The 26,875-nt window shown below is 37.9% G+C and overlaps 2 protein-coding genes across 2 annotated transcripts; both read right to left on the bottom strand.

Moving 5' to 3' along the window:
- Positions 1-14,044: 14,044 nt before the first annotated feature.
- Positions 14,045-17,161, bottom strand: LOC145944759 (uncharacterized). Its single transcript, XM_083053311.1, has 3 exons — positions 16,640-17,161; positions 15,502-16,281; positions 14,045-15,457 (listed from the first exon to the last, which is right to left on the bottom strand). Exons 1-3 carry the CDS (start codon positions 17,159-17,161, stop codon positions 14,045-14,047), a joined length of 2,715 nt encoding a protein of 904 aa, XP_082909437.1.
- A 2,531-nt stretch (positions 17,162-19,692) lies between these two features.
- Positions 19,693-20,628, bottom strand: LOC145944758 (uncharacterized). The gene has a single exon (XM_083053310.1). The coding sequence runs from the start codon at positions 20,626-20,628 to the stop codon at positions 19,693-19,695; it is 936 nt and encodes a 311-aa protein (XP_082909436.1).
- Positions 20,629-26,875: the final 6,247 nt, after the last annotated feature.

The following is a 26,875-nucleotide window of genomic DNA, read 5'->3' as shown; positions in this document are numbered from 1 at the left end:
ACGATACCACTATTGACATCCAATATTCTGTATCTCATCTGTCGGTTCACTCCAAAAACTGAATGACCTGTTACACATTCGACATTTGACAGAAAAATTGGTTTTCAGACCGTCAGGCTTCACTTATTACAAGATCAGTGAAACGACATTCGCCGATCCAATGAGTGGATATTTTCTGCAATTCAGCAAAAACATGCCCAAAATCGACGATACGTCGTCCACTAATCTCTTCAGAATACAAATGAAATGCGTCGATATTCTCATCTGTATGCAAAACAATATTTTCGATATCTTCAACATCTTCGACGTCTTCAACATTTTCGACGTTTGCGATGTCTTCGACATCTTCGACATCTTCAACATGTTCGACGTTTGCGATGTTGAAGATATCTTCGATATTGCTTTGCATTGTATTTTCCGACAATGTCAGTGTGCATGCATGTGTAGACTTTTCAAGAAATGCATTCAACGACTGCGGTGTCAATGCATTATTCTCTGTCATCACATTTCTCTCATCTGTATATGCGTGCGGCTCATTCGATACATTTTTGCAAAATTCGCAAACGTCCGACAAAGATCCCACAGAATCATCATCGAAAATATCAATGTTATTTTCTGATTGAAGTTTCTGTGTCGCACATTCATCGACAGATTCAGAAAATGAATTCAAAGATAATTGCGATGTCAACGTGTCATTATCTGCATTTCTCATATCTACATTATCTTCGCTTGCATATAATTGATTTGACGTACCCGGCATTTCCATGGATTTCGATATAAAGCTTTCTTTGGAATCCTCGATAATTCTCTCTTGATTGAAAGAATTCTTCTTCCCACACACTTGTCGTACATAACGCATTCTCTTTTTCATACAGATACGTTTTGCTGACGGAATTTTGTTATTATTAGAATATTTAGGCGTGATGAATATATATAATATTTCGTATGCCTCTAAATAATACTAATAATACAATTCACACAATAGTAAATAATAAAAGTATAATAATTCTCAACACTAAGAATAAAAAACTGTGTAACCTGTACTCTACTCTGTACTACTAAAAACTACACTAAACTATATAGTCGATATATATTGGGTTGTTCGGAAAGTCATTTCGTTTTTTTCACATACAATTTTCATGCAAAAAAAACGAAATGACTTTCCGAACAACCCAATATATAAATGGTCATGACATATCAAAATGAACGCACCTATCATATAAAAGCATTTCATAGGTTGCATCATGGCGAATCGGCGTGAACATGGTAAGTAATTTTTCTTTTTTTTATATATGCATTTATACACACACACACACACACATATATATATACATACTATACATGCATTTATTGCATTTTATATCTATATAAAATATTCATTATTTATTGATAGCATTTTTCGAATTGTCATTTTTGTAGCAATGGTTTTTTGTAACCTCTCATAACCCTTCACCTTTGCATTATTTTATCAATACATGCATATATATTTATATACGTATATACATATATATGTAAATATTGTACGCATAATGGCATAATATATATATGTACATAATTAATATATTTTTTGCAGCAATACCGATGCCGTTTGTACGGCCCGGCTACATGCCAGTTTTTGTGCCGCCTGGCAATAATATGCCGCCCGGGCCCAGAGGAGGCTGCATTATTTATATACAGCGGCCACAAAACACGGTAGAGTATTTTGATATTAAATATTAATTTACAGTTATTTAATTATGATAAAATAACATAAAGATATTGTCTGTAATATATATAATCAATATTAGACAATTTTTTCTTTTAGTTTATCATAATTAATAATAATTATTATAAAAAAGACAATATTACTCATCTATGTAATATATATATTTTTTGCACCATCATTAATAATTTTTTTATTATAAAAAAATCACACAGACACACATAATTTAAAAAAATGTTTTTATTATAATAAAAAGTTATTAATGATAATGCAAGATATATATATTACATGGAGTAATATGTTTTCTTTATAAAATAATTATACGAGATAGATAGATAGATAGATAGATAGATAGATAGATAGATAGATAGATAGATAGATAGATAGATAGATAGATAGATAGATAGATATAAGGTATACTTTCCGTTTCACGCATGATGCGCATGAAGTAACAAAAAATCTGTAGTTCATGTCATGCATATTATAGATTTTTTGTCACTTCATGTGCATCATGCGTGAATCGGAAAGTACCTATTGATAGATAGATAGATAGATAGTCAGATAGATAGATAGAGAGAGTGTGTATGTGTATGTGTATGTGTGTGTGTGTGTGTGTGTGTGTGTGTGTGTGTGTGTGTGTGTGTGTGTGTGTGTGTGTGTGTGTGTGTGTGTGTGTGTGTGAGAGAGAGAGAGAGAGAGAGAGAGACAATAAATAAAATTTTTTTATTTTAAATTTTGTTTAGATTACTCAAGTGCAACGACGACGGCGTTATCGCCAACGCCGCCGTGAGCGTCGACAGCAAGCGCAACCTCTGCTACCACCGCTGCCACTACCACCACCGCCACCGCCACCGCAAAATGAACCACCACCGCCGCCACCGCAAAATGAACCACCACCACCACTACCGCAAAACCAACCACCACCGCCGCTGCCACCATTATATCTGCCGCCACCGCCACCACCGCCGCCATTACAATCCCTAGATAATAAAAGGGGTTGGTTCTCAAGAAGAGGTCGGGGTAAACCGGGTAGAGGAAGGGGAAAGTCATATGTATTTCACTTCCATTAATAAATACATATTTTGAGGCAAATATTTGTGTTTATTTTATAAAATCAATTATAAATATATTTTTTACATATATTTACACACACACACACACATATATATATATATATATCTAATATCTTCGTATATTTTTAATTCTAATAATGATTTATTTGTGTAGAAATAAAATATTTGTATATACATATGTGTACAATTATATGTAAATATGCGTCTATATATAAATATGTATCTAATACACATACACACACACAATGTATATACATACAATATAAATACATTGTGTATGTGTGTATGTATTAGATACATATTTATATGGAGACTGAATTCCGCAAAATGCATATGCGCGTATTATCTATAGTATACGTAACGTGTATATTACAGATAAATGCGCGCATATATACGCTTTACGGAATCCAGCCATAATTGTACATATATATATACAAATATATTTATAACCGGCTATCGCATATTTTTATTTTTCTGTATATGTAGAATAAGGATAGCAATAGTTCTTGTTTCTAACATTATCTTCCAATAATCGTATCTCGCCGTACATCTCACATTATATGCATCTCAATTTATATAATAATGATTTATATATATATATATATATATATATATATAAATAATATTTGTGCATAAATATATAATACATAAATAAAATAATATTTATATACAAATATTTTTTATATATAAATAAATCATTTATTCTATAAATTGAGATGCGTATATAATATATATGTGAGATACGGCGAGATACGATTATTGAAAAATAATGTTAGAAGCAAGAACTAATTGATATCCTTATTCTATTTATACAGAGATATAAAAATGTGCAATAGCCGGTTCGTTTGACATTATCTCTCAACAATCGCATCCGTGTGCTCAACGTATTAGTGTTTATGCCTACATGGACGCTACTACATACGTGATGCAAGAGAGACAAAGACAGAATGATAATCTCTCCTTGTCACTCTTGTCAGTATGTTACCACAGAAATTTCCCCATGAGCTGCTCTCTAGTGAGATCCGTTTCTCCCGTTTTATGCATCGAAGAAATTATATTGCTTCATGAAACTTTTTTTCATATATTCTTTAGATAATAACGCAGTACTTGACAGAGCAAAATTTTGCATTTTGGCTCTTAAAAATTTATAATAAATAAAATACAGACTCGCGGCTAACCCAACCTGACCTGCTGCTAGCTGCGCGTTTCCCCACATTTATTATAAATTTTATTTTGACCTTTTTTCCAGCAAATTACTCTGTCAAGGACTACGGATAATCTTGTTAATTATAAATCTCACCTCATTTATGTGATTATTTATATATTTTTGCCATAATTCGGGAGAAACGAATCCGTAGTTCCCGGCCGGCCGACAGGCGTCTCCACCATGTCTCCTGCCGACCCTTAAGTAATGTCTTAAGATGCAAATACGGCTCTGTGATTGGTTAATCACATCTTAAGATTGTACTTAAGACATTCTTAAATATAAGAACCGACTATGAATACCGGCCTATATTTTACTCTGAGCATTCAAATTTAAGCAGTGTACAATTTTCAATGTGGCGATGGATCATGTGACTTGGGACAACTACATCAAAGGTGCCGACAGTGAGCTGTCGCTACCAGAGAGAAGCCATGCCGGCGATTTTCGTGGGATGCTTTTACTAGGCTAGAGACCCTTTAATAAGAGTCTGGTCATCAGAAATCTGATCTTAGAGTGTTTTGATTGGTCCGCCATTTTTTCTCTAATCTAAGTGGGGGTAACTTCAGCGCAAGCGTATAATTATAAACGTATTCAATTTACTGACTAGACCCGACTCCGAGTCAGCAAATCGAGTACGCTATATCATCACTAACCTCAAAAATACTGACGGAAAATCGAATAATATTCGAATATTATTCGTGCAGATTTTAGTTTTTTTTTAAACTGCAACTAAATAGTTTAATATTTTCATTAATAAAATAATTGTTTAACATGTAATATATGATGTATAACGTATAAATATTAACGAAAGATAGGTGCAAAGTGAAAACTTTACCATTCGATGATCAAGGAAAAAATTAAAAGAATAAAATGTAACAATTTGTTTTATTTTATTGAACTGTGCATCGCCATTGACTTACTGTCATAGTATTTACGTTTAACAATTGTTTTGTTATTCGCTATCCTCATTCTGTAAATTGCATATCTATTTGCTATCTTTAAATGTAAATTATGACACAACAAAATATGACTGTTACTTAAAATATCTAAAAATGTAGCAACTAAAAAGTTTTTATAACCACGATTGTTATTACACGATTTTTGATACTGCCTAAATATATACTCCATTTTTTTAAATAACTGAAATGTTTTATTGTTAACATAAAACAATGTGTTGTTTTTATAACTTCGCAATCGCACTAATCTCGCATATTGTGACAAATTTCGATGAGTGGAACCTAAACTTCGAATACAATGCTTACAAAGTTTTGTATTTTTTTAAATGCTTGTTACAATGTATCCAGCGATACTATATAAAATATTACATTCTACAGTATTCAATTCTTCTACTTCCTGAGCTGTTGGTTCGTACGATAGATTGGCATTTGATTCATTACGAGACTCATATTTGTGTTCAGCAATTACATCTAGGAAACCTGTTACATATCGCGCATCATCTTCTTCGTAATTAGCTCGAGAAATTGAACGCATATATAAAGAAGTGGCAATTAATTTAAGATTATTTTTCAATTGTAAAGCATTTAATGTAACATTTTTACTTCGAAGAACAGAAAAAAGATTCTCTACGCAGTCTTGCGTAAGTCTACCTGTCAGTAAAAATTGAAATTTCCTCTCACGAAACAGATAATCTGCCAATTCTAAAATAGATTTAGTTGAAATAATCACTCCCTTCTGAACAGGTTTAAAATCTCCATTGTTACCAATATGAAGATTACTAAATATTTCTATAATTTCATTTAAAAATGAAACAGTATCTTTATATTTCTCCAAGTCTTTTGTACTCAAAGAAATGCAGCAGTGCCTTGAGGTCATAATCGTATACCATTTTACTATTATTTTAACAAAAAATGCTGTAGTAATGTATTCTGGTTTTGAATTTTCATCAGCTAAAAAAACTCCAAAGCAGTGCTCATTTCATGACTCAATAAATTTTTCGCTTTATTGATGCGCATTTTATCGAAATTATTCTTCATATTGACATCGTTTATACTTATTTTTGGCGTTAATAAAAATTGAAGTTCTTTTTGTGCTAAAATTATTTCTTCGAAGTGTTTTGCTTGTACCATATCTGTTGGCAAATTATATTTACGTACAATATTTTTAGGTAGTAAGAGGAACTTATTATTTAAAATACACGCTTTTAAATTTTTTAATAAGTGGGGCACATCCGCGATAACATACAAATTACGATTAGAGTCAAATGGATGTGTGACATAATTAATACATTTGTTATACTTTCCAGCCGTAATCCCAAACGCTTTCCATAAACCCTGATTGCAGGATCCCATGTTAGAAGTAATGGAATTTATGGTAAGACCTATTGATTTGGCTCTGTGAAGTATATCAACTATTATTGGTTGCAATATAGCGCCATTAAACCCATCACTTGTAAAATAATAACCAATAATTTGTTTCCAACGACATGCAATACCGCATAACATAAATACCATAGTGTGACGCTATACCTGTATGTTCTGGTAAAGTTACATCACCAATGTAACTTTGAGAAGAATTATCAAAAAATTTCCCTGATGAAATGCTGATTTCATCATATACTAAACAACATTCTTTATCAATTTCGTTCCAATTCGACACCTTCAATTTTAAAAAATTGAAAATATCGTCCGAAATTCCGCTTTCAAATTTAAAATTTTCTATTTTTCTTCGTAACGTTCGAAGTCCTGGCAAAGGAAATTTCTGACGACGAAGTTCTTCGTAACCGATGATGCCACAAGAAAACCTTAATTGAAGTGCTTTCATAATCGATTTGTTGCTCCATTTCTGTACTTTTTTATTGTTCTTTAAAACTGTAATTTGATCGTCAGTGAAGATTTCTTGTAGCTTACTTAACAGAGCTGCATAATTAGATTGATTTTTTTGTTTCTTTTTCAATTTTAAGTCGTGTCGTGCAGTAAGCATGCATTTTTTTAAATTTTCTTAGTCTGACATTCTGATTTTTAATTATACGTGATTGTTCACATATAATTTGTTTCTGTTTTTTTATTGTACGCGACATGTTTTCAAGTTCACTATTTCCTTTTTTACTTTTGGCACTTTCTAGTTGCACTTCATTCTCACAATCGTTATTTTCTTCTTCATTTTGAATACTTTGTACTGATACATTATGTTCGTAAACACAACCTACCTCATCATTCAGTGAAGCATGTCTCATGTTTTCACGGTAACTTTTCTGAAATCAAATATTTAAGATTTACCATTACTAATTTACAATTTTTAAATAAACATATAATGCTTTTCCATAAATTTGCATCTGCCTCTTATATGATTTTGATTTTTAGAACTTACGATCTTTTTGGCTTCACTTCCGAATATCGTTGGCACAGCATTTATCTTAAGCTTTCTTTTTCCGTCAACTCGGTTATTTTCCCACATATCGTGTGAGAAATGTATCTGAAATAATAAATAGTAAAATCTTAAATATTTCATTTTAGACAAGTCACGATGAAAACATCGAACATGCTTCATGAGGTAGATTGTGTTTAGGAACGTGACCTGTCAGTTAAAAGTGTCTAACAATTGCGACAACCGTGATTAGAAAGTGTATAAAATAAAAAGAACAGTGAACTTAAAAACATGTCACGTGCAAAACAAATTAGAAAATGATAAACTTAAGATATAGAAATCATGAGTTAAAGACATAAATAATTGATTATTATAAATAATCTGTTATAGTTTCTTAATAATGTCTAGGTATGTCCCCAGGTAGCAAACACACGTCATTTTGACGTTTTAAATTGGTCAGTCATTGACTACTTTTGACGTCATGAGTTGACGCTCTTATGACGTTAAAATGACGGTCTAATGTCACAAAATTCTTGACGTCATGACATGTACCGCATTTTGACGCTTTTCAAACTACAATAACTGTTTGATATATTGCTTTGGTTAGTAGTAAATACTAAATTTGCAAAAGTCATTTTTTTATATTGTTTATGCCATTTGCAGAAATTATTTAACAAAGGTCCATCTGTATGCTCTATGTAAAGAAAATATTTCAGTTTGTCAAAATTTTCTAACTTGCATTCATTTAACTCTAATAAAATAGGATTACTTTCTTGCAGTCGACGATATATTTGTTTCAACGGATTAGTAGAAGATCTTACATATTTCTTTAAATGACCAAGGTAATTTTCGAATGGAAATGCCGAAAATTCATCCAGAGGACCATAAATTTCGACATCATCACATATATGTGCTAAAAGATGAACATTATAAACAGCAAATTCTAAACCATATAATTCACTTCTACTATGTTTGATAAAGGTTGTAAGCGCTCATGAAATGCATTTATGACGTCATCGTGACGTCATAACTCGCGCTCCCAAATGCTTATTCTATCCAGATAGGGTAGCGAGAGCGTGAGTGCTTACAGCGGGAAAGTGTCCAAAGTGAACGCGTGGCGAACCGGCGAACGTTGTGTTGCTGCATCGGTGTAAGGGCCTAATCAACAAATTTGCACAGCTACATATATGCATGCAATTAGATAATTTTTATTATATGTATATATGATTATTGTAGTTATACAAGTTTGTTTGAATAGGTCCTAACGAACGTGATTAATATAATTGATAGTACACGAGTTAAAATCATGTCACAAGAATAAAGTGGCTAAACTACGAGGGTTGTCTGAAAAGTTTCCGACCTCAACATGAAGATGGCAGCACTCGTAAACAAAAGTTGGGGAATGTGTTTGCGCATGCTTTGAAAGGTACTCACCAAAATTTCAGCCATTTTGGACGCGCAGTTGTTGTTTGACTATCATTTGAGTGAGTCGATGTGAGTGTTTTTGTGAAAATGGAAAAAATCGAGTATCGAGCTGTCATTAAATATTTGTTTTTGAAAGGCAATACGCCTACGCAAATCAAAGACGAGTTGGACGCTGTGTACGGGGACTCTGCACCATCATTTACCACCGTGAAATTTTGGGCTGCTGAATTTAAACGTGGCCGTACCAATTTGGGTGACGATGAACGTTCGGGACGTCCAAAAACTGCAACCACTGACGATAATATCGCTCAAGTTCACCAAATGGTGCTAGACAACCGTCGAATTAAAGTTAGAGAGATAGCAGAGGCTATGAACATGTCCAAAGAACGTGTTTGTCACATATTGAATCAAGGTTTAGGCATGAGAAAGCTGTCCGCGCGTTGGGTGCCGCGTTTGCTCACTTTGGACCAAAAACATGTTCGAATGAACATTTCCAACGCTCTGTTGGCGCAGTTTAGGCGCAATAAATCAGAGTTTTGGCGCCGATTAATTACTGTAGATGAAACTTGGATACACCATTATACTCCAGAAACAAAAACACAGTCAAAACAGTGGACTGCGAAGGGGGAATCGGCTCCAAAAAAAGCAAAGGTTGTTCCTTCGGCTGGGAAAGTGATGGCAACTGTTTTCTGGGATAGTCATAGAGTTATCTTAATCGATTATCTTCAAAAAGGAAAAACCATTACAGGAGCATACTACGCATCAGTACTTGACAAGCTGAAGGCAGAAATTGCGGAAAAACGGCCACATTTGCAGAAAAAAAAAATTTTGTTTCACCAAGACAATGCGCCGTCTCACACCTCAGCGGTTGCCATGGCGAAAATCCACGAATTACGGTTTGAACTGCTTGACCACCCTCCTTACTCACCAGATCTAGCCCCAAGCGATTTTTTTTGTTCCCTAAGCTAAAAGTTGCGCTTGGAGGACAGAGATTTTCGTCGAATGAGGAGGCCATCACCTTCGTAAACAACTATTTTGCAAAGAAAGACGCCGAGTACTATTTGGACGGGTTGAAGAGATGGGAGCATCGCTGGGAGAAGTGTATAGACTTACAAGGAGACTATGTAGAAAAATAAAAATTAATTTGAAGAAAAAATGTCTTGTATCTTTGTTAGGTCGGAAACTTTTCAGACAACCCTCGTAATTCCACAGCACTTGGGAATGACAAATATTAAATAATTTGCATCAATCGATTATACAAATTTATTTAGGCAAACAGTCGAAAGTTAAATTATATCGTTATATGAATAAGACCCGTTTTCATCAATGTAGCTTATTAATTTTAAGCTCGGTTAATTAACTTATACATTCTATTTTTTTTGTTCTACAAATTAAAAAAAAATAAAAAATAATTTATCGAGTTTAAAGTTAATAAGCTATATTGATGCTAACAGGCCTAAATAAGTATAGAAGCGTTATGGATCTTAGTGCCTAATTATATTTCTATGTAAATTTAAATAAGCTCTGAAAGATGTTTTTAAATTTACATAGAAATATTATATTATGCGCCAAGATCCAGCTTTGATTGTATTTGACGTTTCATTTTCGCCATCTTGACATGCTTACAACGTTCACAAATGCCAAAGGGAACGATCTTATTAGCAGTATAAGTGCTTAAAGGAACGGTGAAAAATAGCGCTTATAAAAGCGTGAGCGCTTACAGCACGTGAGCGTCCAACACGAACGCACCTAAGGACGATGCTCAATTTGATGGGTCACATTCGGAAGAATATCTATAAAAATAATATGTCAAACTTTTGACTATAGAAATATGGACTGCCAGTTACCCCCTATTCTTTTAATGCTACGGATATGTATCTAACATCGTAAAGTTAGGTTTCACTTTCGGGATCCAAATGTGATCTTGCACCAAACAGCGGCAATTTCAAACCGCTGAATTAAAACAATAGGATAAGGGGATCATGGATAAGAGGGATGTTGTTATAAAAACAAATAAAAAAATAATAGATTATTATTGATCTTTGCAAATAACTGTTTTTATTAAACTATGCCTAATGTTGGGTTTTAACTTGCGAGTTTTTCCTGAGCGAGCGAAACTCAGACGATCCGAGTATTATCCGCTCTGGACGCGACGTTACAGATTATGGGCGGATGGATAAGGCATAAAGTAAAGCACCACTAATTTTGTTAGTTTTTCTCTGCGGATCCACCGGTTATTTATTGCACAAATTGCACAAGCACACAGATTACAGTTTTTGATACAGATTTAACGATCACTTGTTCGAACGACAAGATTGATTTGCAGCTGATACCGTATCTGATTAACACGCTGGCATGGGCATACCGTTAACGATATTCTCAGTATGATCAAAAGACTCGATTAATAAGAATCGCACACTCAAATATGGTAATGAATTCGAGACGGCCGAGTCGTGAAACACCGGAGCTAGACAGTAATCGAACGACACGAGTTCATACTTCACAATCTAAACGTGGTCTGTCGGCCGGCTTCTTTTTCGGAAGCAGCCGGCTGGGGCGTATTCTTTTTGATCACCTATCAACGATTGAATTCGAGTCGCGAACCAATTACATAACGCCACGCGCTCACCGAAAGAGATTTGGCGCAACGTGGGCGGAGTCGGAAATTTGGACGATTACGTCGTAACTCACGTTAGGAACCCAAGGATGTCACCATCGATCGGATTATCGCTTATCGCGTTGTAGTGGCGGGGGTTGCAAGCGCGGGAAATCTCAAACACCTAATAAATGTATCATGTTGTTGCATAGTGTCAATTTTATATCTTAATTTAACGTCTAAGTAATATTCTAATTTTATTATTTCATATTCATGATTTTCAAGTACGTCTTGATCCTGAATATGAAGATCAATTGTTAAAAATATTGGTGATAGATTTAAATTTCGCAAAGTTGCATTAAGTCTCGCGTATTTTTATCTTTTAACTTATTTTCTAATTTATGTAAAATAAAAATTTTTTTGCTGACTATTTTATAAGTATCGGTTCTAGGATATTGTAAAAATCCATAACTCTTTCTTTTTATAAAAATAGGGTCAACTTCATCGTACTGATTCATTAATTGCAAACATGTACTACATTTCAACTTCTTGAAAATTTTTAATTCGACGAAACCTGTTATATATATTATATAAAATGGCGTGATATAAACCGGTATGAATTAATTTTAAAAAATATCATCTACCATGCTATCAAATTCGCTATTTCTCTCAAATTCCATTCAAACCGGATATTTTTTTGCTGATGCTGATACTGTTAAAATGTTAGTAGTGTTGATGATAATACAATTTGCTTGCGTCGACGATTTAATTTCATTATGATGCAATAAACACTTATATGATGCAAATTGTAAGCAATTCAGATTATTATTGAGTTCTCCCATGGATCTTATACATGAAAAAAATATTTCTAGATAGTCTTGTGACACTTTATATGTAAGAATATACTCCAAATATGTCATCATGAATGAAATTAATATATCGAATTATATAAAAAATATTATCATGGATGAAATGAATGAACAGAGTGAAATAGAAAATGTCAGCATGAACAAAATGAATGGACAGAGCAAAATAGATAGGGTCAGGTTAAGAGAAATCGAAGAATTAATAAAAAAATAATTAAATAAAAACAATAATATAATATATACAGGGTGGCCCCGAACGTTCCAGCCAGACTTTGAGATCTTATAGGAAATTTAATTCTGAATAAAAAATTTCCTATAAACATGGGTCGAAAAATGCTTCCTTAAGAAGTTATCGCTCAAAAACCTCTGATAAAGGAAGAGCAAAAGGTGAAAAGAAAATGAAATAAAAAGAAAATGAAACTTAAAAGGAAGAGCAAAAGATGAAAAGAAAATGAAACTTAAAAGAAAGAGCAAAAGGTGAAAAGAAAATGAAACTTAATAAATTTCTTGAAAAAAACGATAAAAATAGAAAATAAAAATCTTTTTCTTTTATGAAAATAAAATAAATTTTTTTAAACTAAAATAGCACGTAATAGTAGAAAATGAATAAAGACGTGAAAAAACTAACTGTTCTCAAAATGTCCCCCCCTAGCTCCAATACACTTTCGGCATCGAGTAATGACCGATCTAGTCGCTTTACGGATTTCCTCCTTTTTTTTTTTTTTTTTTTTCGACATCTGGGAAATGCCTTTACGCATGTCCTCAACCTCGGGGGAGAGATGAGGGGTCTGCTGGACTCGTGGGACGACCAGAAGGGTCGTCCCCAGTAATACCAGCTAAAACCCAATTGGTAGCCTTCTTCGCGCGCGTTTGTGAGTCCCCGGGGACCGCGTGTGCATAGCTTCCGGGGACCTGCGCGTTCGCAACGCGTCATCCCGGATTTATCATTCATTCAGGGGAAGACAGGGCTACGCTGTTTCCCCCTCTTCGTCCCTGGGGTCTTTGTGGGGTAAGAGGCACCCCCGTGCCCCCACCCCAGACCCCAGGGCGGAATATCGCGAACCGATATATCGTCCGACATACCTCGGACGAGGACAAGGATTCAGCGGGAGGAAGGGGGTCGGAGGAGACACCCAGCCACATCCTCCGGCTTCTCCCGGTTGTCATTCGACTTCTCTGCGTTAACACTCCATCGCGCTGTTAAGGATGCCTTCCCCGATACGTCGTGGGGCCGCGTGTCTCCTCCTCTTCCTTCCTCTACCTCGCACATTCATTCTTTCGCTCTCTCTCGCCCTCTCGGCTTCCTCTTTCCGCGTGAGGACACTCTCGCAGAATCGGTTTACCGCGAGCCACTCTTCCTTTCCTTTCACCATCGCGAGAACCACCCTCGGTAGGGTCAGGTTCTCCCCTATCACACTTCGGAGGGTTGCTCGCTCCTCGCTCCACGCTGTACACTCCTCCAGGGTATGTTGCGCTGAATCCTTCTCCTCGTCGCAGTGGTAGCATCTCTCCGAGGGCTCCTTACCGATCCGACACAGATACTCTTCGAAGCACCCGTGGCCGGAGAGCACCTGTATCGTCCTGTATGTTAATTCTCCCCATTCTCTGTCTCGCCATTCTCTTAGAACGGGGCGAATCGCCTCGACAATGCCTCGGCCATCCACCCTGCTCTCTCTCATGCTCTCCTTCCATTCGTCGACCAGTTTGTTGTTTAAACGCATCCTTAGTACTTCCTTCCCCCTCTTTGTATACGGGGTTCCGTTCTCTTTGGCGTATTTCGTTTCCTTATACATATCGGCATACATTTTCGCCAGCGCGTTAAGGGGAGGGGATCCCGCCAGAACGCTCGCCGCTTCAAACGATATCGTGCGGTATCCCCCTGATCTCGCGTATCGCGCATCTCCCAGCTATCCGCGTCAGCATGGCACTAGATCGCCTCGTTCGTCCCACGTCCGCTGCCCACACAGAGGCCCCGTACAGGACGACCGAGTTGACTACTCCACGCAGGAGTCGCCTCGTTCTATCCCCAGGTCCCCCCAGGTTCGGCAATAATTTGCCCAGGGCCGACAGTATCTTGTTGGTCCTGCCGGCCAACCGCTCGAAGTGCGCCGCAAAACTCCAGGAGCCGTCCAGCGTGAGTCCCAGATATCTCATCCGGGTCCCCACGTCGATCAGGTCCTGTCCTATTCTAATTTTCGTGTGCTGCGACGGTACTCTCTTTTTTGGACTAAACCACAACGCCTCAGTTTTGTTTAGGGCTACTCGCAGGCCCAGACTTTCGATCCTCTTGATGACTAGGCCGATCGCCGCCTCTGCTTTCAGCCGCGCGTCCACCCAATCGTCCCCCGCCGCGATGACCAGCGTGTCATCCGCGTAGCACACCAGGTCTATCCCCAACGGTAGCGCAGCCCAGATGACGCTGTCATATGCCAGGTTCCGCAGGGTCGATCCGAGGACCGAGCCCTGCGGAACCCCCGCCTCTATTTCTTTTCGCGCCACTAATCCCCCCGCAGTCGGGTATTTCACCCATCTGGCGGAGAGGTACGAGTCAATGATGGCCCTTACGTACCGCGGAAACCCTAAGGTGCCCATCGCCTCCTTAACCTTGGACCACGGGAGGGAGTTAAAGGCATTCCTGATGTTGACCGAAATTGCCATCGCTACGCCTCCCCTTCCCATTATCTCTCCCGTGATCTCCCGTACCCTATTAATCGCATCCGATGTTGATCGCCCTAATCTGAAACCGAATTGTCTTTCTGACAGGTTCGGTTCCACTTGTCCCAGTGCTGAGTGTATCCTCCCGACGATGATCCGCTCGAAAAGTTTACTCACCTCGTTTAACAGGCAAATGGGTCTGTATGAAGATGGGGAGTCCTCCTTTCGCAACAGGACCAGCTTTGCTCGTTTCCACTCTTGCGGAAAGCATCCTTCTTTGAGGCATTGGTTGTAGATGTCTCTGAGGTCCTCTTCTATTACCCGGAATACTTCGGTCCAGGCCTTCCCCGGGACCCCGTCCGGGCCGGGGCTGTGTTTGTTGCCGCCATCCTTTTGACTGCCCATCGCAATTCCTTCTCTTTGATCTCTAGTGCGTCTGTCCATCCTGTTTCCCTGTTCCTCGGTATCGTGGTATCTTCTTCTCCTTGGTTCCTTGGAAAGAGTTCTTCCAATGTCCCCTCCAGCGCCTCCGATTCCATTGTTTGTGTGGCAGGCGCACACCATGGCCTCAGTTTTCCCAACACCATTTTGTATGGCCTGCCCCATGGATCTCTATCCAGCGTGGACAGTAGTTCATTCCACGCTGTAGATTTTGCCCGTTGTATGGCCTTATGGAGCTCCTTTCTTGCTTCCCTCAACTTCTCGTAGGTCTCAGCGTTTGGCCCCCTTCTTCTTTTCTTCTCTTTGGTGTTTCTTCTCCTGGCCGCTACACACTTGCGTCTGAGTTCTGCAAGTTCAGCTGACCACCAGTAAACCCTTCTCTTTCTTGGTGCTTTACTTGACCTTGGCATTGAGCCATCACAGGCCTTGGTCATCCGGGTCTTTAGCCATTCCGCTGCCGTTTCTGCATCCTGGGTCTTGTCTCTACTCCACATCGCCGTTATCATGGAGGTCTTGAGCTCTTCTGCCTCCATGCACTTGACTACCCATCTCGGAAATATCTCCTTGTCTACTTCAGGTCGTAGGGAGCCATGTAGGTTTATCCGGATGTAGAGGTGGTCCGAAAGCGTTTCCACCTCCGAAACCATCCTCCACTTCGTGATCCTTCTCATAGCAGCCGGGGTTGCGAAGGTCAGGTCAACTATCGAGCCTCCCTGTTGCCGTACGCACGTGTTGACTTTTCCCCTGTTCATCGTTTCCAGTCCTAAATCAGTTGCCCAGTCTTCCAAGATCTCCCCTCTTGCCTCTGATTTAGGGGCTCCCCAAGTCACCGACTTCGCATTGAAGTCTCCCATTACAATGGTTTCCTTTGTTAGCCTTGGTCTGAGTTGTTCTCCTACTGTCTCGATCGTCTCCTCAAATTGTTCTGTACTGCAGTTGGGAGAGATGTAATATCCCACCACAGTCGTCCTGTCCCACGCTGCTATCACGAACCTCTGTGGGGGTTCATATATTTTAGTTACCTATTCCACTAGCCGCCGATTTACTACTACTAGACACCGGGCAGATTAATATACTCCGTTGGTCGTTTTTGGTATGTAAAAATATATTGTATAACAATCTATCTTACAACTAACTATGGTATCAGTCTTTGGTATAATACTACGTCTGCTTCAGACAACGGTACGTGAGAGAGTGTGTGGTATATATTTAGGGATATAGGGACGAAGTGTATAATGGCGCTGGTGCGTTCGTGAACTTATCCGTCCACGTTTTTGTCCAGATGGAAAGGCGCCACAATCACTCCCCCTTTAGTGACTCCGTTCATGGAGTCGCGAATTTAATTTTTCGTACAGGATGTTCTCTCTCTATTTCAGCTGGCGGAAGTTCTGGGAGGGGATTGTCCTCAGGTAGTTGTTGGTTTTCCCCAGCCTTCTCAATGAACGCCGGCTTCAGTCTGTCGATGTTGATCTCGGTTGGTAGGCCCTTGTAGTCGATCCTGTACAAAAAATCAGTCAGTCTTTTGATTATAGGGAAAGGTCCTTCGTATGGCTGTTCCAAAGATCTAGTCGCTCGGTCGACCCTGACGAAGACGTGTGTACAGTCTTCCAGCTCTTTGTGGACGAAAGCTCTCTGTCTGATGTGATGTGCTGCGGGCTTTGGTCTCACTCGCCGCATTAGCTCGCGAAGTTTTTGCAGGAACATGTCCGGGCATCCCATAGGTTCCTCGACTGTGAAATATTCGCCGGGTACTGGTAGTGTTTTTCCGTAGACCATCTCTGCTGCTGATGCCTTAATGTCGTCCTTGTAGCTGTTTCGCAGTCCCAAAAGTACCATGGGAAGTACACTCGTCCAATCCGTGGTACCGTGGCACATGATTGCCGCTTTAAGTGATCGATGCCATCGCTCGATCATTCCATTTGCCTACGGGTGGTACGCTGTTGTCCGGATTCTCCGACTGCCTATTAATTTGGCCATTGCTTCAAATAACGCTGACTTGAACTGTGCTCCTCTGTCGGTTGTAATTATGCCAGGTGTTCCGAACCGTGCGATCCATGTATTAAAAAATGTGTCTGTTACGGTGTTCGCTGACGTGTTCGCTATTGGTGTAGCTTCTGGCCATCTTGTCGTCCTGTCGATCATGGTCAAACAGTATCTCATCCCTTTAGAGTTTGGTAGCGGTCCTACTATGTCTAAATGTACATGCTGGAATCTGTCGTCTGGAACTGGAATTTGCTCTGGTATTCTGTGGTTGTGTCTGTGGACTTTTGACCTTTGACACTGTAAGCATGTCTTGGCCCAGTTAGCGATATCTTTTTGCATACCTGGCCAGACGAATCTTTGTGCGATTGTCTTTTTTGTTGCTCTTCCGCTTGGGTGTGACAGGTTATGTGTGTTGTCAAAAATTCGCTTCCGTACTACTTTTGGTACGTATATCCGGATCTCCTTGTCGACACTGCAGTATACGGTTTTGTTTCCGCCGTCTAAGCGTAATGGTTTTAGTGACAGTGATGTCTCAGTCTCCAATAAAGCTCTGAGTTCCTCGTCTTTCTGCTGTTCCTCGTGGAGTTCATCTGTTGTGACAATAATTGGTAGGTTGACTGCTTCTACTCGTGACAATGCATCTGCGACCTGATTTTTATGTCCTGCAATATAAATAATATTAGTAGTGATTTGGCTTATAAAGTCTAATTGTCTCCTTTGTCGTTCGGAGGCTTTATCAGAAGCTTGTGAGAACGCGTATTGTAATGGTCTGTGGTCCGTTAGTACAACTACGTTTCGTCCTTCTGCCATGTGTCGGAAGAATTTTAATGCAGAGTAAATTGCTAGGAGTTCTCTATCGTATGTACTATAGTTCTGCTGTGCCTCTGATAACTTCTTAGAAAAGAATCCCAAAGGCTTGTATTCTCCTTCTTGATGCTGCTCCAACACCGCTCCCATAGCTACATTTGAAGCGTCAGTTCTGAGTAGGAGTTTGGCGTTTCCTTGTGGATGAACTAATAAGGTCGTCTCTGCTAAGCGTCTTTTACTTTCGTCGAAAGCTTCCTCTGCTTGTATGGTCCACTCTATTGGCCGCTTGTCGCGTTTCTTCGCTCCTGTCAGGTACTTATTTAATGGTGTTAGAATGGTTGCTGCGTTTTCGATGAATCTATGGTAGAAGTTGATCATCCCAAGATATCTTCTAAACTCGCTTATATTGTTCGGCTTCTTGAAGTCAATGACGGCTTTTACTCTGTCGCTCGTCGGGCGTATTCCTTCCTTGTTTAATGTGTATCCGAGGTATTCAACCTCTCTTTCCGCAAATTTGCTTTTCGCCACGTTGATTGACAGCCCGTGTTCTTTTAAACGCCGAAATATTTGCTCGAGGTGTCTTTGGTGTTCCTCTTCGTCTTTCGATGCTACCAACAAATCGTCGATATAACCGTGGCAAAAATTGAGTCCTCATAGCACTGCGTCTATGAATCTCTGGAAGGTCTGCGCTGCGTTTCGCAACCCGAATGGGATCCTATTAAACTCGTACAATCCGAATGGCGTAGTTATCGCAGTTTTATGGCGATCTTCCTCCGCCACTGGAATCTGGAAGTATGCTTTTACGAGATCTATTTTGGAAAAAACGGTGCATCCCGCTAAGTGGTATGTGAAATCTTGTATATGAGGTAGCGGGTACTTATCTACGACCGTTGTGCTGTTCAATTTGCGAAAGTCCCCGCAAGGTCTCCACTCTCCGTTGCTTTTACGTACTAGGTGTAACGGGCTTGCCCATTGTGATGAAGAGGGGCGGCATATTCCTTGTGCCAACATCGTCTCGAACTCTCGTTTCGCGTCTGCGTACTTCTCTGGGGGCAGTCTGCGTGGTCTCTCCGCTAATGGTGGTCCCTTGGTGACGATGTGGTGTCTCACGTCGTGTACGGTCTCTTTGAGCGCCGTAGGGCGAGTGATTTCAACGTACTTGCGTAAGAGTTCCTTGACTTTGCATCCTTCGTCTATTGTCGCGATGGTAGCCTGTTTTCCTGTAATCATCCTCGCCTTAGTACTCAGTAGCGTCTGTTCGTCGACCAGTTTTCTGTTCTTTAGGTCCGGTAGGATCCCGTGGTGCGCCAAGAAGTCAGCACCTATAATTGGTTGCCGGATGTCAGCTATGATAAACTGCCATCTGAATGGTCGTCGGAGTCCTAAGTCCACTACTCGTGAGCTGCTACCGTATGTATTTATGACTGTATTATTTGCTGCAAACAATTGAAAATCTACGGGTGTGAGCTTTCCTCTTATCATCTTCTTCGGGATTACTGAGATGTCTGCTCCCGTGTCTATAAGATAAGTGATTCCGTCTTTTTTGTCCGTTATTATTAGGCGTTTATTATTTTTGATTACCCCGTCGACGACCGCCTGTACTCGCGACGGAGAGTTTAGTTTTCCACCGCCCTCGGCTTATTGAATGTGCAAGGTTGTGTGCATTTAAATGCTTTGTCGCCGAATCTGTTGTGATAGTAGCAGTATTCAGCGTTATCTTCACTGTCTTGACGGTGATTTGAATGTCCGCGGTTGCTTGACCGTCCTCGGCTTCCGAAGCGTCCGCGCGATCTGCTGCGTTGCCTATATCTATCTCTTACGGAGAGTTTCTTGACTTGCTTCCTCAACTCCGCGATCTCCTGCAGGATCTTGTTGTTGTCCGTGTCTGCCTGTCCTCCGGTGATAGCCTGGATTGTTGTTGATGCCGGTTTGGTCACTTCGATCACCTTGTCCGCCGCGGCTGCCAATCTCGTTAAATCTTGGACTTCGGATACCGCCAGGATGGCACGGACGTTTTCTGGAAGTTGCTCCAAGAATATAGACTTTAAAATTTCGTCCGTTACCTGACCTGGTGCCAAATTGCGTAGACGTTGTAAAAAGGTGGAGGGTTTCTGGTCTCCTAATTCATGTGAGCCTAGAAGTTTCCTGATCTTCGTTGTGCTTGTCTCTCCCAGTGTCGAGCATATGCGGTCCTTCAAGGTTTGATATCTGTCTCGCTCGGGGGGCTTGGTAATCAAGTCAGCCACGAAGGGAAGGACAGATTGATCGGCATTGAGTATTATATAACGAAATTTTGATTCGTCACCTGTTATCCGATGTAACACAAAAGCTGATTCAGCTTGTGCGAACCATAGTGCCGGGTTGTCTCTCCAAAATGGTGGTAAGCGTATTGTCTGGGCGGCGTCGATGTTCGCGGGTCTTGGTCCTTCTCCGAAGTTATTCATAGCTTCTGAGTAAGGGGGCCGGTTGTCGATTGGTTTTTCTTCGATGGACGTCGTGCTCTCGGTGTTGCTTTCTTCGGCTACTTTTGTCGGCGAATAATTCGCCGGCATATCTCTCTTTTTAAAATTTTTGCTCGCCACGTGGCGTAAGGCGGGAAAAAAAGGACGCTAACACACGTCGATGGTCACCAATGTGGGGGTTCATGTATTTTAGTTACCTATTCCACTAGCCGCCGATTTACTACTACTAGACACCGGGCAGATTAATATACTCCGTTGGTCGTTTTTGGTATGTAAAAATATATTGTATAACAATCTATCTTACAACTAACTATGGTATCAGTCTTTGGTATAATACTACGTCTGCTTCAGACAACGGTACGTGAGAGAGTATATACGTGTGTGGTATATATTTAGGGATATAGGGACGAAGTGTATAATGGCGCTGGTGCGTTCGTGAAGTTGTCCGTCCACGTTTTTGTCCAGATGGAAAGGCGCCACACCTCTTGCCTTTGGCTAGCAGTCGAAGCGTCCGTTGTTCCCCTGCAGGTCTGATAACTGCCACAAGACCTTCCTCGTCCCCTATCCAGTCCGGGTGTTCTGGGATTCTGTAAGTTTCCGCCGCTACTATTAACCCCGCTTGCCACTCAGCCGCGGTCTGCAGAGCCAGGTCCTGCGCTCTCCTCGCGTGGTTGAGGTTTGTCTGGAGAATGCACGTCATTAGACGGATTTCCTCCTGATTCAATCTCAATCGATCAAAAGTCGTATTTATTTGTTGGATCAGATGTTCACGAGACTCGATTGGCGTTGAGTAAACTTCACTTTTCACTCTTCCCTACAAGTAAAAATCTAAATGGAAAAATGTGTAAAATAATCACGATTTCAGAGGTTTTTGAGCGATAACTTCGTAAGAAAGCATTTTTCGACCCATGATTATAGGAAATTTTTTGTTCAGAATTAAATTTCCTATAAGATCTCAAAGTCTGGCTGGAACGTTCGGGGCCACCCTGTATATATATATATATATATATATATATATATACATATATATATATATATATACATATATGTATATAAAAATGACATTAATAAAAATGACATTCTAACCTTTTCATTAATCATTACAATGATTTAAATGCTATCACTTTATAGAAAACATGACTGGTTGTTGTGTCGTTGGATGCAACAACAATAGCGAAAAAGGCTTTTCGCTAAGACGATTTCCGTCCAATAAAGAACGGAAGGCATTATGGGTGCTAAAAATAGGCCGGAAGAATTGGAAACCTTCTCCATACTCACATATTTGTAGTAAATATACAATATATTAATTGATAAATTAAATAAGATATTTATATCGGGTGTTAAAAAAGTGGCGCATACGCTGTATAGGGGTGAATTCCTGAGGTTATTTGGAGACGATTTTTCCTCAACGAAAATGTTCTATAAGTTACAACGTACAGGATACTCAGGAAAAGGAAACCCCTTCTACAAGTTACAACGTGCAGGATACCCAGGAAAAGTCTAGTCAATTAAATTTTGATCCCACTGCAACAATATCCATGTCAGACGTTAATGAATCAACATTAGAATCAGCTTTATTGCAAATCGAAGAACTAAAGAAAAAGCTCAAAGAAGCAAATAAAAAATTACAAATCGCTAACACAGTCGTTTATAAATCTGAGAAAACGAAAAAAAACTTGTTGCAACAAATAAGAAAATTAAACAGCCAAAAGAGACTACGCATTGAAAAAAGTTTGTTAAAATTCTTTGCAATACTACGTAAAGTTTTCAACAATGACCAAATCGAATGGCTTCAAAAAGATTCTCCAATACGGGGAGTTTATAAATGGTCTGAAGAAACTATTAGAAAAGAACTTAGATTAAAATTTTGTTGTTCTGGAAACGGTTATAATGAGCTCATAGCACAAAATATTTTTTTACCATCAACGCGTACACTCAGAAGAAGCATTAAGAAACTTTTTTCAACCAGGAATATGTGATGACATCTTTGAAGCTTTAAAAGACAAAGTATCACAATTTCAGGATGATAGAGAGAGAGAGAGAGAGATTGCATGTTAGCGCTTCATGAAATCAGTCTTACACCTGGTGAACAAAATGATGCATCAACAAATTTTCTTATTGGATATGCCACTATTCCAAATAGTCATGGTTTTATGAAATCATTCTAACTTTCTATCCCAGCAAACACAGATATATAAAAGCTACAGGGTGATTCGAAACAACCGTTTGTCCTTAAAATGTATTCCATATTGTCCCATGATTATCATGATTCTCAGGGTAAATTCTAAGAGAAAATTCTCTCTGATTGCGTGAGTGTATTCGTCAAGTGATAATACAATTTATAAAAAAAGAATCGTTTATTATTCGGTGTGTCACGGTGTGTCAACGTCTGTGTCAACGTCAACGTTATGATCCATTCCAGTCGTACAATTATTCATCAGAAGACATCTCTATGAGGTAAGAATAAGTAAGAGAGAGAGAGATAGAGAGAAAGAGGGTGTATGTACACACACACACACACACACACACACACACACACACACACACACACACACACACACACACACACACACACACACACACACCGCGTGTAGATAACAGCTGATCGCAACGAACGCCTCGCGTAATCGCCCGCGTCGGATGAGTTGCGCCGCTCCTGCCTACCGGCCGTACCCGTGCCGTAATTCGCTAAATTTTTCCTTTTATAATTTGAAAACTAAGCTTCGGATAAAATTTTGGCAAAGGAAAAATCGTCTCAGAATTCATTCAGGAATACGACATTTTAAGGACAAACGGTTGTTTCGAATCACCGTGTATATAACAATATAACAACTATAATATAACATGTTATATTACAAATACATCTATGGAAAATTTCAACTAATGTATACGTTACATGTAACATGTAAGTTAGTTATGTTTTATATAGCTTTTATATATCTGTGTTTGCTGGGATCCTATCTTTTGTATATAAAATTTTCGTTTTTCAATGCATGTATAGATTGAAATTCTCTACTTGTCTTTGGGTGCTTTCCATTTAGTGACACAAGTCGACACAAATTTAAAATTTGTTCTTTTAGCTGCACTAGTTCAGAGTTTATCTTTTTCCTTCCAATGTGGAGTAAAAAAAATAAATTCTAAACTAGAGTGCAGCTAAAAAAAACAAACCTTGGATTTGTGTCGATTTATGTCACTAAATGGAAAGCATCCTTTGGATCTCATCTATTCCGTTTCACGCATCATGTGTATGAAGTGACAGAAAATATATAGTTCACGTTATTATAGATTTTCTATCGCTTCATGCGCATCATGCGTAAAACGGAAGGATCCTTTACAACGACATATATGAATGCTTGGTCTATGTATATATGTCGTTGACCCTTTAATATGCTTTTTACATGTCCTATTTTTCTATTGGTTTTCTGTACTAGGAGAAAAACCCCTGGCAACGCATGGATTGGTTTTTATGCTTGGAGGTATATTTAATCGGTGGAACCAAATAGTTGCGTATCATTACACTCTTGATGGATTTGATGGTGCATATTTGAAACCTATTTCGGAAGAAATTATTGGAAAAGCCGAGTCTATAGGTCTTTATGTACATAGTGTTACATCGGATATGGAGGGAGTAAATCGAGCAATGTGGAGGGCTTTTTCGAATATTTCTGCTGGCAAATATTCAAAAATTCAAAACTCTTATCTCTCACCCAATTGATAATAAACGTAAATTATTCTTTTTTGCCGATAGTCCACATCTCATTAAGAATTTTAGAGCTACTTTAATTAGTAACAAAGTTATTACGTTCCAGATGATTTTAAAAAATATAATAAATTGTCTTAAGATATTGTTCAATTTACTCATCTAGAAGAATTAGTAAATGAACAAGAAAACTTGCTTTTCAAGCTTGCACCAAAAATAAACAAAGATGTTAATACACCGACAAATTTTAATAAAATGAAAGTTAGCAAGGCAACTAGATGATAAATAGAGATGTTAGCAGTGCGTTAAATTTTTTAGGAGAAGAACAAAAGAAAGATAATTATAAAACGACGGCTTTATTTATTGAAATAGCTTCGAAATGGTTTACAATAATTACCTCGCGAACTCCATTAGTAGCATTAGGAAGAACGGCAGAAAATGAAAAATCTGAGATAATATTTAATGAAAAAATAAAATTTTTAGAATCTGTTATTGATTTGTTTCGAAATATGGAAATCGGTAAAGATAAAAAATTTAAACCTGTTCAAGCAGGTGTCATGATTACAACGCAATCTTTCATCGAACTTACAAAGTATCTAATTAATGATCGAGGATATTCATATGTATTAGGAGGGCGATTTACTCAAGATTGTGTGGAAAATTTATTTTCTAACATTAGAAAAAAATTTCCTATTCCAAACACGTTACAGTTTAAGCAAAGTTTAAAGATTTTATGCGTGTCAAAATATTTATAAGAATTGGAAAATACTAGTTATGAGCAAAATGACAGTGTTTTAATCTCTCATTTCTCTTTGACAAAAAAATGTCCTTGTGGAATAAATACAAGTCAAGTAATTCAAGAGATTCCTGTAATTTTCCTTGAAGCTGAAAGTAAACTCATTCATTTAAACACTTTTGAAATGAACTCATTGTACAATGCAAGCGATTATATTCTGTCTAGAATTTCTAAAATAAATAAAATTTGCGATAATTGTTTATATTCTGCAGGATCAAACACATGACCCTAATATAAAATTTTCAAAATTAGTGCATCTCAAATGTTATAGAACAAAGACATTATTTTTCGTAAATAATGAAACATTTAATTATTTTCATGAGATGGAAATTATTATTCGGCGATACATTCCTTATTTAAAAAACGTTAATTATGATTTGATGAATTTTCTTCTAGATAAAATGTCACATAAAATGTAATATACTTAAGAACTGTCATAATATTTTTAATATAATAATGAAACGTTTTATCCTGTTGAGGCCGTGATAAACACTTACAAAAGAATTACTAATATCGCTGCTTGAGAATACTTATTTATTTTATAATAACTGAGAGCTTTCTTGAGAGCGTGACGAATGAATTACATATATATATATATATATATATATATATATATATATATATATATATATATGGTAACAGAGAGAAGCCTGAGAGAGGCCATGCCGGCGATTTTCGTGGGACGCTTTTACTAGGCCGTACAATAGCGCCGTGCATCCACTTTTAGGAATTGGAACTACGTATCCACATCCACTTTTCGATATCATCGATTATTTGGTTCATGTCCGTTCTAAATACATCCACTTTCATTTCTAGAAGTAAAATCTAAAATCATTTTTTACGCATGTGTGTCCACACATCTTATATCCATAAATTATAGATAAGAAATACATTTCGCGTATATAAATAAATTTTAAAAAAGATATGTATATATATATATATTTTATATGCGATATTTTACATTTTACCATATACATATATGTATACACTACGTACGCGCACGGATGAATATATATTATATATATGTGCGCATATATACAATTAAAATAGTAAAAGTAAAATTATATAATTATATAATTAAAATTAAAATTATATAATTAAAATAGTAAAAGTAAAATTATAATTTTATAATATATTTATTTACTGAATTTTTGCAATTAAAAGACATCAAACACGACTTAAATCGGATAATTTTTATTATTCATATATATTTATTAATTAAAAATTATCCGATTCATGCGTCATCGTGTGTTTGATGTCGTTCTAATAACTAAAAATTTCATTAATCTATTATACATTTACTTTCAAAAAGGTAAAATAAAAAATAAAGGTTTAAGTCTTTATATATTTCATAAGACATTTAAATTCGTAATTATATATTTGTTATTATATATATATATATATATATATATATATATATATAGAGATTAATTATATTAAAGGTCTCCGGATGTCGAAGCGAGGACGAGAACGAGATCATGTCGTCAGTTTCGCAGTCTTTTACGTGAGGCTTTCTTCATTTATAGTATTTCATGAATACATATGTATATGTATATGTCATCTTACTATAGAAAATAACATTTTTATAATTCGCATTTTGTCTGCTGAAAATAATTTTAATGGATTAAAATTAAAGATTAAATCATCCGATTTATGTCGTGTTTGGTGTCATTTTAATCGCTAAAATTTCATTAATCCATTAAAATTATTTCCAAATCGATAAAATACAAATTAAAAGTTTTAATTTTTATGTATAAAGTGTTTATATTCGCGTGAATTATCGTAGATAAGGGAAGGTTCCCGATGTCGTCGAAGCGAGAGCGAGAACGAATAAAGAGCGA

The sequence above is a fragment of the Prenolepis imparis genome, unplaced genomic scaffold, assembly GCF_030444845.1.
Source record: "Prenolepis imparis isolate NDT839.2.m4 unplaced genomic scaffold, iyPreImpa1.0 SCAF_13, whole genome shotgun sequence".
In the NCBI taxonomy this organism is placed as follows: Eukaryota; Metazoa; Arthropoda; class Insecta; order Hymenoptera; family Formicidae; genus Prenolepis; species Prenolepis imparis.
The sequence above is the reverse complement of the archived record's forward strand: the minus strand, read 5'-3'. Positions and strand labels throughout refer to the sequence as shown.